The 17,088-nt window shown below is 47.0% G+C and overlaps 1 protein-coding gene across 1 annotated transcript in view; it reads right to left on the bottom strand.

Moving 5' to 3' along the window:
- Window positions 1-9,433: 9,433 nt before the first annotated feature.
- The window catches only part of WT1 (Wilms tumor 1), a 51,549-nt gene continuing 43,894 nt past the window's right edge, over window positions 9,434-17,088 (bottom strand). Inside the window, exons 17-19 of the mRNA XM_010831882.1 lie at window positions 14,182-14,271; window positions 13,495-13,578; window positions 9,434-10,833 (exon numbers count right to left, since the gene is read on the bottom strand). Coding sequence (XP_010830184.1) covers window positions 10,712-10,833; window positions 13,495-13,578; window positions 14,182-14,271 — 296 coding nt within the window. The 3' untranslated portion in view covers window positions 9,434-10,711. The remainder of the gene's footprint in view (window positions 10,834-13,494; window positions 13,579-14,181; window positions 14,272-17,088) is intronic.

Raw genomic sequence — 17,088 nt, forward strand, 5'->3', positions numbered from 1 at the left:
TAAAAACTTTTTTTTTTTTTAAAAGAACAGGCATGGGGGAGGAAGTACAAGAATATGGGCAGGGACATGGCCCTGGCAAACCAAGCCATCTTCAAAACAGAAAGAATCAGAGATTGTTGTTCTGTTTCTCTTTGACCTCATTCTTAAGGAGCAGCTGTTGAAGAACCACACAGTGAGGGCTTCTGGGAGAAGGGAGTAGTTGACTCTGGGTACAGACACGGGCTTCCCCGGTGGCTCAGCAGTAAAGAATCTGCCTGCAATGCAGGAAACACAAGAGATGTGTGTTCAGTCCCTGGGTCAGAAAGATCCCCTGGTGGAGGAAACGGCAACCCATTCCAGTATTCTTAGCCTGGGAAATTCCATGGACAGAGGAGCCTGGCAGGCTGCAGTCCATGGGTTCACAAAGAGTCAGACATGACTCAACATGTATATCCTATTTATTTATTTACTTTCGGCATGTAGGATCTTAGTTCCAAGACCAGAGATCAAACCCATGCCCACTGCATTAGAAGCTCAGTCTTAATGACTAGACCACCAGGGAAGTCCTCCTGGTCCTTTTAATTCTTGTAGATCCTTCTGCCTGGAAAGTTCTTCCCCTTCTTGCATCCTTCAAGTCCAGGCTGAAAACTCTTCTGACAGCTCAGCCTTCCCTAGCCTCTTCAGGCAAAATTCATTCTTGATCCTTCCCCCACACCTGTATTATCTGCTTTAGTTTCTGCTTCTCTTACTAGACTGTGAGGCCCTGGGGAGAAGATCATGCTTGCTTCATCTCTGAACTAGGGGTCAGACACATAAAAGGCTCACAATATGTGACTACTAAATGAATGATGTAATTAGTTTATCTCTGACCTTAAGTCAGGCAGTGAATGACATCACACCTTAACCTAGTTTAAATGTCCCTGTTTCCAGAAGGTCCATAAAAGTGGTTCTAATGGTAGTGGCTGGACAACAGTGGCTAGCAGGGTATGTCTTTTCTCTAGCTGTGGACAGGAAGTGCCCACTGTAGGGCAAGAGCATCTCTGGTCAACCTTGGCTCCAAAGGGATGTTTGGGAGACCCAACCACTACAATTGGTCTTAAACTTTTTGGCAATCACACAAAGGTAGAGGACAGAGTGGATCTGAAGGCCAGAACCTGATTATTCTCTTAAGCTCCCCTCAAACCTATGAGCCTTCCATAAGGATGGACCTTGTCCTCTAAGATGTCGCCTCAGGACTGACAAGAGAACCATAGCATCAGAGGAAGGGCTAGACTGACTCTCTCAAACTGGGAATTTCCAACCTGCAAGGGAGAGGGAGGGAATGAAAGGCAGTGGGAGGAGTGAGAAAGAAAGGATAAAGAATAAGAATGACTGCAGAGAGCAGTAATGCTCTCTACATAAACAGGTGATAAAAGCTGATAACAGCAATGACAAAATTAAGAAAATAAAAACACTGCTCTGAAGATTTATAGGCCAGCTAACACAGAGCTAAATCTGCAATAACTCGGGCTGATAAAAAGCACAGGGCATCAACCACATAAACACTCGGTCACTTCAATGCTTCCGTGTATATTACGATGACACTGGTTTGTTGACACCACCCCATCCCCATGACCTCAGGCGGCAGGAGCAGTGCCTGACTCACAGAGGGGGACGTTCTGCAGGGCTGATGCTGACGAGGAGCTTTTTCAGAAAGACAAGTTATCCTTGACTGGATGCAGATGGCCCAGTGAAAAATGAAATCTGCCAGCGGAGGCTGCCTTTATCAGCTGGAGAGGTTCAGCAGGGACAAGACTTCCCTATCCCCAGCCCGCCCGAATGAGCCTCCGGTTTCAGCACCATATCACTGACTGTCCTAATGAATTCTTCTGACGGGCTGGAGCCCGCACGTATCTGCTTCAAGGAGTGCGTGCTGGCAGGCTGGGGCATGGTACCAAACTCGCCTGGAGTCTGCATTCCGCCTTCAGAGTCGGCAAGGAATGCTTGTGGCGGGAAAGGGGCTGTCAGATCCACCAGGACTGAATGCCCTGCCCACACTGACCATCCTCTGGCTCTCCTGGGCTCCCCTCCCTGACCAGCAGGCAATGGGTGCCCAGGAAAGGACAAGAGGTTCTCCAGGGCACACCAAGGCAAACACCCATGGGAGTCCACCATGTCAAAGACAAAATTACAAGCACAAACTGCTGTTTATTAACTAACTCCCTATTACGTGCCAAGCCCCATGCCAGGCACTGCATCAGGTTTACCCCCATATGATGGTCCCTGAGGTCAGTGTTACCTTCCCACCTTAGAGATGAGCAAATTCAGAGTTCAGTCCAGCTGTCCAGTCATAGGGCTTCCCAGGCGGCACTAGTAATCAAGAACCCGCCTCCCAATTCAGGAGATGAAAGAGATGCGGGTTCGATCCCTGGGTGGGGAAGATCCCCTGGAGGAGGGCATGGCAACCCACTCTAGTACTCTTGCCTGGAGAAACCCATGGACAGAGGAGCCTGCGGGGCTATAGTCCATGGGGTCATGACTGAAGAGACAGCATGCACATCCAGGGTCATGGGGCTGGGAAATGCCGGCGCTGGGGCATGATACTGGTGTGACCTCCATCCATACAACCTGTTATCCTAGAAGGACTGGTGTGGAAGAAAACAGGCAAAGTGAAATAAGTATCTGGAGGCTCTACAGTAGATAGACAGACTTTTCCATTTTCATCCCAGTTTAGTAGTACCATGGAGATGACTGTAGTAAAATATTGATAAATTCTGAATCTATCATTGTGGTTTTTTAAAATCCACATACTATAAATTCATCTCAGAACCCAGAACCAGGAATTTTTCATCGTGGCTGCTTTTGACTATTGGAGCCATTGTTCCTCTCGTTCAGTAACCAACCAAGGTGTTTCCAAAGACCCAAACAGACCCCAAAACTGAGCCCCATAGCTCTCCAGACTCCTTGGTCCTGTCCCTCTTGCTGACACGTCCCACATTTTGTGCCTGAGCCAAGGCTTCTGAAAACTTTTTTCCTCTCCTCTTACTTGGGACGCTGAAACCAGCAGGAGGCATTCTGATGGGTTCAGCGAGGACCTTTATACGAAAGAGGCCTCGGGACACCAGGGCGTGGACCTGACATCTGATGAAGGTGGGTCCCAGCCAGTCCCACTGACAGCCACTCTCTCTCCAGGGCGACCTGTGTCCCAGCCCCTTCGGTCTCCCGGAGGGTCACACAGATGACTGTGGGATAAGTGAGGTTTGGCAGTGACTGACACCCTGCCCCTCCCGGCTTTGCCCAGCGCTGCCCACATCTCCCCTCTGCAGTGCGATGGGCCATGGCTTGCTGGCAGGATGACCTGGGGCCAGTGCGGGGGAAAACTGGGGACAGGCGCTGCCTAAGTCCTTCTTGAAAGGCCTTGCTCTGATCATTGCACAGCTAGAGACCTGGCTACCCTGCCTGAGCATGCCAGCTGAGCATCCCCTTCAGGCTTCTGGAACACTCTGGAGGAGAACAGTGTTGTTATCTGAGCAGAAGCTGAGATTCAGGAGTCTTGGATCTCGTGGTTTGAGCTACACAGCCTGTATCTCATTGCTGGGATGCTCCTGGAGGACAAGCCGACCCCAAGGCCTCTTTCAACAATCCTCATCCTTTGCTCTGGACCTTTCTAGACCCCTCCTGTCAGAGGAGAACGGAGGGACTGGCCAGAGGCTGGATCAGCAAACAGAACCATCGTGTCTTGCCACTAGCAGTTAGAATTTACTAGACACAGGTGGAGGATGCATCTTGCATGGTTCATAGCACCTTAGCTGCTTCTCCCGGGGCCCAGGAGTCCCCGTCTAAAAACAGCGGCAGCTTATCTCCACACGACAGCATTGGGAGTCTTCCTCAAACAAACTTTATGGTGTCCACCCAGAGATTTCAGACATCTTTATCAGGCGGAGCCTACGAGAGGGGGTCAACTCAGCCTCACTCAGCCTGCTGCTGCCAGGAGGGCAGGTGTGGCTCAGTGGACTTCTTCCCCCATGAGACCTCCACAAACCCTTCCAAGCAGAGCGTGCCCCTCCTCCCCTGCCAGGGGCCAGCTCTGTTGCAGTGGCGGCTGGAAGGAAGGCTATGCCCACATTGAGTGATAAAGCCCACTGACATGGATCATTGTATTTGGAGACCTCAGAAAAATTAGGACAAGAGACAGCTGTGAGTCTGTCTCCCTGGAACTTCCTCCTTTGGATGCTAAGGGCCCAAAGACGTCTTTGAAACATGAAGGCTGCCTGCTGAGACTAAGGGGCAAACCTGTCCATGGGACACTCCCAAGATTTCTCCCCACCCCCACCATCACCAGACACCAGCAGCTTCCTCCCCCACCCCCTCCCTCTGACGTAGAGCTGCTTGGGAAAGCAGGATGCTGCTTTTTAAAAGTACTCATTGACCTTGAACTCTTAAATGTGTTTCTCAATTTTGCCCTTTTATCACTGTCCGCCTAACATTATGCTATGTCATTAAGTTCTGGTATTTAATATAAAATATTGAATAAAAACATACTTCACAAACAGCCTCTATCACTGGATATGGGAGAAACATTTTACCAATCACACCTACCCTTCCTCCGGGCACTGGGCAAACATTCCTAGTATCTGAATAAGCCGGTGGGCAAGAAGATATCACTGCTGTGTTCTCTCAGCATTTCTGTCCTCTGGTTTGTGGGGCCAACATGCTCTGGGACAAGGGGGATAAGTATTGTAAAATGAAGGGGTTAAGAGTGTGGGCTCCGAGTCAGAGTTGGCTTTGAATCTCTGCCGTACAAGAGCTGTGAGACCCTGTGTGAGGTGTTTCATAGAGCCTCGGTTTCTTTATCTGTAAACTGGGCACATTCTCAGTAAGAGAATGCATGTACCATGGCAGTGGTCTGTACATAAAGATGTAGTAAATGGCCCCATTATTATCACCGAGCACCTCCCATTTGGAAAGGCCCTGGGTGCTTGTTAACAGAGTTGGGATGGGTTCCCATGGGTGTCGGGCCCTGTCAGACAGAAGCCCCCTCTTCCTGTCAGATTTCCCTAACATCCACACTCCATCCCTTGTCTTTCTTCCCAGAGTTGTCCCCTCTTTCCATGCCTCCTTCCTCTTTCTCCTGGACTCCAAATGCCTCCTCAGAGTCCCTACCATGTCAAGCAATTTCCCAGTGTCAACATCAATCCTCCTAGGATGCCAAGAGGAAGAGATGCCATTCATTTCAACCAACCCACCCTCTACATTGATCTCAGCCCCACCCTCATGGACCATCTCTCAATCCTTCTGTGCTCCATAAAAATGCCTTGTGAGCTCCTAAAATTACATTTGCTCATTTCCCTGCCTTAGCTGTTTACATCTGACATCCTTCTGTCTGAGGCTCCCACTCACAGCAGGCTGCTTTTCAATCTGTGCTTAAAGGTGCGGACTTCTCGGAGTCCTCAGGAGTTTGTCCTCGTCTCCTCACCAGTCTCTGCAACAAAACTTTGCTCAGTAGCACCTCACTGAGTATGGCTGTGTGGTCTGCTGGGTTTCTGGCCCTCTGAGAGGTGACCCTTCTTATGCCGCCTGGATCTCTTTCCTTCTTAAGATGAGTCTGAGAATTCACAAAATCAGGATTTTGCTTGAAAAATGGAGAAGAACCTAGAACCCTCCACTGAGGCAGCTACTTTCTCAGTGTAAAAAATCAGACCATGTGGTCATCATTGTGATCACTTACTAAGTTCTGCACAGACTTCAATCATTTGAAATACAACTAAATAATCACTAGAAGCAAACCCCACTCCAGTACTCCAGTGTTCTTGCCTGGAGAATCCCAGGGACAGGAGAGCCTGGTGGGCTGCCGTCTATGGGGTCGCACAGAGTCGGACACGACTGAAGTGACTTAGCATAGCAGAAGCAAAGACCTGAATAAAAAGGGCCAAGCCTTTCACATTCTCTTGGGGGATTCCTTTGTTCACTGTGGTTCTTACACATTTACCTGTGAGCAATTCCTGAGCCACTCTGCTGGCTGCAAGGCTCTGAAGAAAAATGTGTCTAGTTGGGAACCACTCTTCTACTTATACTCACACACACACACCTGTTCCTGACACGCCTGACCTGGTTAGTCCAAAGTCAGTGGTGTAAACACCCCGCAGGGGGCACAGGGCTCTGGAAGACATTGCCTTCTCCCTTTTCCCTTTGGTATCTGAAGAGCTAAACACTGGCCCCTAGTAGGGACGAGACATGGGGGATTCCTGCCTGGTTCGTGGGAAATAAATCCTCTCCAAACAACTGGAAGGTTTTGGCCTACGGACACTGGCAAGGATGGCATCAGGCCTGCGGTGGAAATGTGAGCCCGGTGGGGAGTGAGGGCTGGATATGCAGGCGGACCGTGCACCGTGCTTCTCCTTACCTGGACTTGGTTGGGGGAGAGGGTGTCTCCCCTGCCTGTGGAACGTCACTGACAGAGGATGGGCAGGCTGTGTTTGAAAACAAACCTCTGCAGAGATGGACTCGCCTGCATGCAGCACTTCTGACCACATTCAACACCAGTGCCCTGCCCTCAGCCCCAGGGCCCATTACAGCAGAGCCTCAGGCCATCTTCATGGTCACTGTCTACAGGCTAAGAAGGTTCAGGGTATTCCTAGGACTGTCAGGTGCAAAACTCAGCAGAAAGTATTTATGGAGCCCAGCCTTTAGGTTTTTGCAAAAAGTGTGGTCCATCTGAGCCACCAGAAATATAAGAATTCCATGGACAGAGAAGCCTGGCCGGCTGCAGTCCATGGGGTTGTGAAGAGTCAGACATGACTGAGCAGCTAACACGAAGTGTGGTCCACAGCCCAGCAGGGTTGGCATCTCCTGGGAACGTGTCAGGAATGTGGTCTCAGGCCCCGCCCCAGAACTTCCGAATGGGAGACTGTACTTGAACAAATTCCATTCCATAGGGAATGTCTATGGAGAAGGCAATGGCACCCCACTCCAGTACTCTTGCCTGGAAAATCCCATGGATGGAGGAGCCTGGAAGGCTGCAGTCCATGGGGTTGCTGAGCGACTGAGTGACTTCACTTTCACTTTTCACTTTCCTGCATTGGAGAAGGAAATGGCAACCCACTCCAGTGTTCTTGCCTGGAGAATCCCAGAGACGGGAGAGCCTGGTGGGCTGCCGTCTATGGGGTCGCACAGAGTGGGACACGACTGAAGTGACTTAGCAGCAGCATGGTTAGTAAAAGCTGAGAAGTCCTTGAGGAAGTAACACAGGAAGGGAGATGATCCACTCCTCTAGGAGTTCACACATGGTTGCTGCTGCTGCTGCTGCTAAGTCGCTTCAGTCGTGTCCGACTCTATGCGACCCCACAGACGGCAGCCCACCAGGCTCTCCCGTCTCTGGGATTCTCCAGGCAAGAACACTGGAGTGGGTTGCCATTTCCTTCTCCAATGCAGGAAAGTGAAAAGTGAAAGTGAAGTCGCTCAGTTGTGTCCGACTCTTAGCGATCCCATGGACTGCAGCCCACCAGGCTCCTCCGTCCATGGGATTTTCCAGGCAAGAGTACTGGAGTGGGGTGCCATTGCCTTCTCTGCACACATGGTTAGGAAGGTATAACTTGCAGATATAAAACCATGGAGCAGAGTGCACGTCTACATCGTCAAACACATTTTGGAAGGAAAACTGGATATGGAATACCAAGACCAGCCTCAGCCACTACTGTCACTGAGCCTTAGCTTCCTCATCTGTAAAGTGGGAAAAATACTTACCCTGTCAACCTTACTGACAGACGGTCCTAGATGCGAAAGCACAACACCCATATTAAGATGCTATTGAATGTTATGTACTCCAAGTGCTACAGAGGGTCCAGGATGAGAGAGTCTGGGAAGAACCACTGAAGGACTGGAGGTGGCCTTTTAAAGATACTGGACCAGACACTTTACTAAAGTGAGATGGGAGAATGTACATTTTGACACCTGCACCTATATATAGCCTCTAGCCTGAACTACAGAGAGCTCCCTGTGACCAACATTCTTCCTGACATTCTGCTCATGGTCAACACCGCAGGTCTCAGAACACATACTCAATGCCACCGGGTACATTACCAAACACAAAACCAACAGATGTGCTCTCTGTGGGGAGGTTGACAAGAGCTCTGTTGCTGCAAACCTTAACTCTGATTTGTGGTACATGGAAATGGATTTGTTTGTCGTTTGGTGGACTTGACCTGTGAAGATATCTGGATACCCCAAAAGGACGCTGGAGGTGGTGGTAGTGTTTGGGGCAGGGAGGTGGGAGAGGGGAGTGGAAAGGAAATTAGCATGAGTTCTTGGGTAATCATTTTCCTAGATGATGTTTATGAAGCCTTTGCTATGTGGTTGAAGTTTTAATGCTTTTCCCCCTAATTTAATCCTCACTACGACTATCTGTCAGACACAGATGAGGAAAACAAGGACTGACAATCTGAACCCAGGTTGGTCGGCTTTCCAAAGCCCATGACCTTAACTGCAAGCTAACCTGCTGAAGTGGTGTGAGAATCTCTGGGCTTCCTCGAGCAGCTGAAACAACGTGGCCGCTTTTGTTGTGAAACCTGGCTCGTTCTGACTCGCTGACGTTTGACATGCTTGTCCTGAGCTTCTCCAGAGAAATGCTGTCTTCTGGCAGGAAAAGATAAAAACTGCTGATACAAATGAGTCACCACATTTGCTATAATTAACAGTGATGCAAGAGCCAGATGCAAACCAAGTGGGGCCTCAGGACCTGACTTTCAGGCGGCCCCAAACTTTGAGCTGCTCTTCAACACAGAAAAATCCCTGCGGTGAGCTGCTGTCTGTTCAAGATACATTTTAAATGAAGAAATGAAGCCTGGAATGCATGCAAGTTCCCAGATAATGGAGTGGAGAGGAGCGGCACCAAATTAATCTCCTTATTTACAACTGAAAAACTATCCACCAGAACCAGGAAGAGAGTTTATAGTTTATAGATAATGTAGATCTTTGCTTTCACACGCGGCTGCCCTGGAAAGCCTGAGCTGTCTCCAACCTGCTGAGCTACTTCATAGCAACTACAATTGCAAGTTCAGTTGTACTAGGTGTTCAGTTTATACCCTCCTAATTGCAGTGTGTACCTGTGAACTTAAAAAAAAAAAAAAAGAACAGTTATTTGCATCTCTCTAGGCTTTTTTTTGCTGACATGGAATAAGAAGTGATGCAATGATAGCCTGATGAAAATGACTCGGAACACACAAGTCCCCCCATCCAGCCATGAGCCCTTGTGATCACAATTACTTTATGATGAGAGGAGGGGGCAGTGCTCTCTGGCTGCTTCTAGGGTCAGTAATTGCCTTCTGAGTTTCAACAGAGAGAAACAAAGAATGGTCAGGACCTGATTAGTCTTAAGTGGTCACTGATGTCAGTGTCAGCACCTTACCTGTGGAAAAGAGGCTTAACTCTCCCCAAGATGTGAACACAATACAGCTGATAGAATCTTACCACTTTCCTTTTGAATAGACTTTAATTGAGAGCAAAGTGAAAAATGCAGGTTACATTTTTAGTGTTATCATCAATATGTTGGAAGATCAACACCAAAACAGTGATACATCTAACATTTATACATATCCTAACTTTAGCTGTCAAAGAGCAAATCATTATCAGATATATATATTTACACAATAATTTCAAGCAACAGTAAATAATAAACTCCCTCCCTTAAAAAATAAAAACAAAACACACACACATACACCCAACCACCTTTAAACAATGGATTTCCTCACACCATTAAGTCTCATTTTTTTTTTTTTTCACATATACTTGGAGACCCAAAGTTATTTAAGTTACTTAAGAACAGTCTTATCAGTGGAAATTCTGGACCAGCCCTTATGTTCTTTTAGAGTCATTTTAATTTTTACAACTTGAAGCCACATAACCAGCATGGTCTGTATACTCTAAGGACACCCCAAATGATAAAAATGAATTCCACTTCCTTTGTGTGAGGAGATATGTACATCTCTGAAGATGTATATGATTACAACTCAAAAGTCAAACAGAAACACAAAAACAAAATCTCAGATCCTCAAGCACGATTTCTTAAGAGCATTGTGCTAACATTAACAATGAATTAACTGAATGCTAAGATTCTTTTAGATATCTCTGCAGAGGTACTGGTTAGTTCTGATTCTTTTTTTTTTTTTTTTTTTCAGCTGCTTGAAATGCTTGAGTTTTAAAAGTTGCCTGGTCCAGGTTAGCAGCCTGCCTAACCTCCGGAATGTCGGACAGGACTCACCCCCAGTGCCTTGCTCTCTGATTTATTTCTCGCTGTTGCTGTTAGTAAATGGAAACCATGACAAAGTTTACATTAGCAGACACATCCACATGCCTGGGCCCATAAATATTCTATGATGGAAAATGGTACAATGATTCCATTCCTCTTGAAAATGAGCGTAAAGTGAGAAGGGGCAGGGGAACATCACCAACAGTGGCTCTGCTTACAGTGGAAAATCCAGACCAAATGGTGACGGGCTTTTAACTAACCGGACACTGAGAGCCACTTCTCCAGGGCCTTACGAGTCAACTCAAAGTTGGCTAAGCCGAGACCAACTCCTTTGGGCAAACCTGGTAGAATCCAGTAGTACAGGCATCTTGTCTCAGACGTTGGATGAAGAAAGATCAACCGCCGTTTCCTTCTCCGACAGGCGAGTGAGGAGGAATCTGAAAGTCAGCTTTGAGAGGAGCGCGCACTCGGTCCTGCCTGGGGCGCGGGACGGCGGCCGGTGGGGACCCCTCAGAGCGCCAGCTGCAGCTTGCTCATATTTCTCTGGTGCATGTTGTGATGGCGGACCAATTCGTCTGACCGGGCAAACTTTTTCTGACAACTGGGCCACCGACAGCTGAAGGGCTTCTCACCTGTTGACACAATGGCCAGTCAGAGACACTTGCCGTGGAGAGACGGAGCTGCAAGTTCAACTACCAGAGGCCTGAGTTAAATCATCACAAGGCACCCACTCCACATTCCCTCTAGCTTTTTCCCTAAGCTCACACATCTAGTTCATCTCACGAGGCGGCCTTGACGTGGCAGCACCTCTGGGGCCTCAAGGATTAAAATGCTGTGACAATTACGAAATGTCACTGAGTCAGAAGACTTGGGAAATGGGAGAGACGGAGCGAATCAAGGTAACGGAAATGTCTGGGCGCTTCATATTTAATCAAGGGGGGAAAACACTTGGTAAAACACAACCCCTGTCATTAGACGGTTTTGTGAATTGTGCAAACGCTTCCCATTTGCTGTTTAAGGAGGGCACTGAGCTTAACTGGAAGGCAAGGGCCTTAGGATCATCACGCAGGATACTGTTAATGGACCGCCACCCAGTAGCACAGCTGCAACTAGAGCTTTAACATCTCTGTCTGTATACATATTCTGGACGGGCTGGGCGTGTTAAATAAATCACTGACCTCAGTACACATGGTATTTGCTTCTTTTACCTTAAAGGGTTATTTAGAGAGTAATACCCATTATATAGAAGATTGGAGGTGAGGCATGGTTTCAAGATTTTTTCAAAGCTTGCCAAAAAATCGAGGCTTCTCCATCTAAGGAGGCCTCAGAAGTTTCTTCCAAGTCTCATTTTGGATGGGAAAGATAATTAGCATTTCTGAATGCTTATCTATGTACTAAGCTCTGTGCTGGGTTATCATATATATATATATATATATATAAATTATATATAATATATATAATTTCATGTACTCTTTCCAACAACCTGTAAGGTAAGCATTATTATCCGCATTCTACAGATGAGGCTGGAACCTCAGGTGAGTGCAGACACAGGCAAGACTTCTTAAACCTGGGTCTGTCTGATTCCAAATCCAGGTCTGTCTGTAGGACACACTTCCTGGGCCTCGGCATAATGGAAATACAGCTGTGGCTTTATCCTAAGTAAAAACATCACAGGAGCCAATTCCTCCACCTGGGGAGGTTCTCAGGATATAGCTAGTCCTTCTCTGAGAAATACTGGAAGGGATAAGCACTGAGAAATATCCCAGGGGAGGCACTGTCCCCGGGTCAGAACTGGAGGCTAATCAACTATAGCTCCCAGTTAGATATTAAACAGTCTGCGAGTGACATAGGTCATTTTGTACATCGACAGATACGCATGAGGTGGGGTGCAGGGTACCTCTTCCCCACCAAATTATGAGTTCAGGACTAAGGCAAAGAAGTGACATTAAAGGTACTCGAGTCAGGGAATGAGCTGTCCATCCCACTGACTCTGGGCCACAGGTACTCTGACTGCCTACAAGTACAGCCTGCTGGGGCTGAGAATCCAGGACTGCACGGCGGATCACGCCTTATACTTCCCTCGCCTCCCACTCACTGTCCCTCGGCCCTTCCTGATCTGGCTCCTGTCCCCTGCTCCCACGGCCAACCGTGCTGTCAAAGGTCACCTCCTAATGGACAAATCCTAACCGCTTCTCCTGTCGGTCATCATCCTCCTCAAACTCTCGAGGGAACTCAACTCTGCTGACCAGGGGGTCTCCTCCTGATTCTCTCTCCTCCCTGGGCCACAAGGTGAACACAGACTCTTTCCCCAGTAAAGAAGCAGTGGGCAGGTGGGCTGGGAAGAGACAGATCTGGGGTTGCTACTTACTAGCTTTGGGATTTTAAACAAAGTTATTTCATCATTCTGTGCCTCAGTCTCCTCATCTGTAAAATGGGGATGAAATGTTACCTATCCTACTTATCTTCTGAGGATGTTGTGAAGATAAAATGAGATAAACTAAGCATTGGTCCTCCCTCTAAAGCTAGAAAATACACAACGAAGATGGTGCTATTTTCATTCTGAATCATACCAGCCTTGTGGAGAAGCAAAAACTTTCAGCAGCTGTGAATAAATGTCTTTTCTCTCTCTACTCCTTTTGTTTGTTTATTTTTACTTTTTGGCCATGCAGCATGTGGGATCTTAGTTCCCTGACCAGGGACTGAACCTGTGCTCCCTGCATTGAAAATGCTGAGTCTTAACCACTGGGCCAGAGGGAAGGAGGGGAAGTGCCTCCCTCTATTCTACTATGAAGGAAATAATACCCACACACCAATATGAGTCTGGCAGAAACTATGCCTGCTCCTGGGGCATTAACTTTTAGCAGAGCAAAGATTCAGGTCTCTGAAAACAGTGTTATAAAATGCAAACTTTCAGGAGTACAAGTGATTGGCTTGCTAGAATTTCTGCTATTTTCCTCCAAGGCTGATTATCCTATCAAACTGAGCGATAAAGATGTGATGCAACAAACTGGGAACAGCAGGGACTTAGCTTATCTCTTCACTTCATTCTGGACACTCCTGAAAGCAGTTCTTTTCACATCTCTTCTGCTCCATACCTCCCACCCCCATTCCTTCTTAAACAATGTTATTATTTAAAGACATCCATGCACTGTTCTTTCTCCTGAATCTAAAGCTGTTTAGAACTTTTCCACTCATCTTTTCCAATCTCCCGCATCACAAGCAACCCCATTCAACAGTAGTTTAAAAAAATAAAGAAAAATAAATGTGAAGAAAAGTTTACGCACTTGTTTTACCTGTATGAGTCCTGGTGTGGGTCTTCAGGTGGTCGGAACGGGAGAACTTTCGCTGACAAGTTTTACACTGGAATGGTTTCACACCTAAACGGACAGAGAAGGTCTAGCCGCGGCCCTAACCGTGTGGGGGCATAGCAAGGCCCACAAGGCCCGCTTCCCGGTGGCCTGAGGAGTTGGGCATTTCCAGCCATACCTGCAGTGTCTGGCTCGCCCTCAGATTTCCCCAACACCCCAGGCCCAGCAGGAGCCACCTAATACCGCACAGTAATCCTTGAAGACCTGTTGTCTTGGGAACAACTATTGCTTAACCACAAGTGTCCAGCTTCTCAGAGAAGTTTCAGCTGTGTCTGAGACTGAAAAAGTGAATCACACACTACAGATGGGACTTTGCTCTCCACCCACCCGTGTTCTTTACTGACACTCAGTGTATCATCAGCAAATTGCTAGTGGGAATATCATGATTCTGTGGTTTTCAGGGGAAATGTGGGACGTTTCCTTTTCTTTTCTTTCTTCTTCTTTTTTTTTTTTAAGAGAAGGTAAATCCCCAGCAATTAGGAGGGAAAATTATTGGAGAAACTTAAAAAATGGCTGACCCTCTCACACCCACATTGAACAATAAAAAGAATCACAAAATCAACAATGACCCAAGGGAACACACTGCCAGCAATGAGAAGGGAGCCTACAAACCTGTGTGTCTCCTTTGGTGTCTTTTGAGCTGGTCTGAACGAGAAAACCTTCGTTCACAGTCCTTGAAGTCACACTGGTATGGTTTCTCACCTTGGGGAAGATACGTATTCCATTGGAAAATGATATTGGAAATAAAGATCTCATTAGAGGCAACTTCTCTTATTGGGACTGAAAGGATCCCAAAATGCTGAAAGGCATTTGGGTGGAAGGTTTCAGGGATATGCTGTCAACCTTAGGGGGCTTCCCAGGTTGCTCTAGCAATAAGAAACTGGCCTGCCAATGCAGGAGATGGTAAGAGACGCAGGTTCAACCCTGGGTCAGGAAGACGCTCTGGAGAAGGGCATGGCAACCCACTCCAATATCTTGCCTGGGGAATTCCCAAGGACAGAGGAGCTTGGCGGGCTATTTTCCTTAGGGTCACAGAGTCAGACACGACTGAAGTGACTTAGCATGCATGCATGCCAAACCACAGGGTTAGGAGGAAGTCCCACCTACACACATATATTCCTGGGCAGGAGGCATGGAATTAGGGGCTGGGTGAATAAGGCTAAGTTGGAAGCGAAGGGAACTCGGGTTCTGGAGTTTGACATGGTGGGGAATATCCAGCTCTTTCAATCTGCTGGGTGAGGTGTCGTTTCCTCACTGTGAAACGGGGCCAATAACCTGACAGCTTCCAAGGACTTGTAAACAGATTACAACAGACCATCCACAGAAGGGCTTAGCCTAGAGCCTAGCACAGAGGCAGTGCTCAAAAAATACTGGCAGCTAATATTTAAACAAATAATAAACCAAAGCGGTCTTAAGTCCAAGACTTGAGTTTGTGGCAGAATTCTGGGATGGATGTCCCCTAGAGCTGGCCCCGTGGAGTAAGTACTTTATGTTTTATGGCCTAAAGCTCTGGTATTCTCTGCTACTGACTTCCCAACCCTGAGTTAGGTATAAACAACTCCAGGGTTGTAAGATGTTCAAATTAAACCAGGAGCCAGAGCCTTAGAGTTCTGGGTATCCCTTTACTCGAGAGAAGACAGGAATGGGATTACACAACCTCCTGCCTCACAGTGAAGCCCTGCCCCTGTCTTTGCAGGAAAAGTTCAGCCAAATCCCAGGAACTGCGCCCCCTGAGTGCACTGAGCAACCCTGGACCGTCCCACCTTCTTATGAGAATTCTGAGTCACCAGCATTCTGGGGTGGAGAGCAAGCGATCCCAGGATCAGCCGGTTCTTTCTGTTGTTGGGCAGTTCCTGGTTCCTTTCCAGCCTCAAGACCTCCTCTGCTTCCCTGATTCATCCATACTCCTGCTCTATAGAGCTCACCATTCCTGAACCCTGCCTTATACTTCGCTCACACTAAACATCCTCCATCCCCATCTCCAGATTCCTAACCCATCATAAACTCTACGGCACGTCCCTCTCAAATGCTGTTTCCTCTGTGATGCCTTCTTGGAAGCTTCCTGTTCACATAGAAAGCCTTTCCTTCCCTCATTACAGAATGGCTGACATGGGGCCTTGTCAGATCCGCCGTCTGCCACAGACTGGAAAATCCTGAGAGCAGGAAACTTTGCTCAACTTTCTATTGATATCCAGCCTAGTGCCTTAACTTCAGCTCTTCAAGCTGGAAAAAGCAACACTTCTCTCCAGTCTCATGTCTTTTTTCTGCCTTTCTGCTTATGCTCATCCTTTACTTTCTCTGCCTGACCCTGCCTACCCTTTACTGATTAATCCAAGCCCTTCCTTCTTCAAGAAACAAACGATGCTCACTCAGAAAAATACCCTCTGAATGAATCTTTACAGAGCCTCCAGATTCACTCAATCATCACACAGTCTCTTCTCCCTTTTCACTTTTGTATGTCTTGCCTCCAAAACAGACCATCGACTCTTTGAGCAAGGGGCTTGTGACTTGGAGTTAAAAGGCATGAGTTTGAGTCTTCCCTATATCCTACCCACCGGATAATTGTTTTGTTTGTGATAATAAAATGAAATAATGAAGGTAGAGAATTTGGCCCATGGAAAGTATTTAATAAAAGGTTCTTAACATAATAGTAGAGAAGACTATATACATGGACATCACCTGATGGTCAACACCAAAATCAGATTGATTATATTCTTTGTAGCCAAAGACAGAGAAGCTCTATACAGTCAGCAAAAACAAGGCCAGGAGCTGACTGTGGCTCAGATCATGAACTTCTTATTGCCAAATTCAGACTTAAATTGAAGAAAGCAGGGAAAACCACTAGATCATTCAGGTATAACCTAAATCAAATCCCTTATAATTATACAGTCAAAGTGAGAAATAGATTTAAGGGCCTAGATCTGATAGAGTGCCTGATGAACTATGGAATGAGGTTTGTGACATTGTACAGGAGACAGGGATCAAGACCATCCCCATGGAAAAGAAATGCAAAAAAGCAAAATGGCTGTCTGGGGAGGCCTTACAAATAGCTGTGAAAAGAAGAGAAGTGAAAAGCAAAGGAGAAAAGGAAAGATATAAGCATCTGAATGCAAAGTTCCAAAGAATAGCAAGAAGAGATAAGAAAGCCTTCTTCAGCGATCAACGCAAAGAAACAGAGGAAAACAACAGAATGGGAAAGACTAGAGATCTCTTCAAGAAAATTAGAGATACCAAGGGAACATTTCATGCAAAGATGGGCTCGATAAAGGACAGAAATGGTATGGACCTAACAGAAGCAGAAGATATTAAGAAGAGATGGCAAGAATACACAGAAGAACTGTACAAAAAAGATCTTCATGACCCAGATAATCACGATGGTGTGATCACTGACCTAGAGCCAGATATCCTGGAATGTGAAGTCAAGTGGGCCTTAGAAAGCATCACTACGAATAAAGCTAGTGGAGGTGATGGAATTCCAGTTGAGCTCTTTCAAATCCTGAAAGATGATGCTGTGAAAGT

The sequence above is a fragment of the Bison bison genome, unplaced genomic scaffold, assembly GCF_000754665.1.
Source record: "Bison bison bison isolate TAMUID 2011002044 unplaced genomic scaffold, Bison_UMD1.0 scf7180017864531, whole genome shotgun sequence".
NCBI lineage: Eukaryota > Metazoa > Chordata > Mammalia > Artiodactyla > Bovidae > Bison > Bison bison.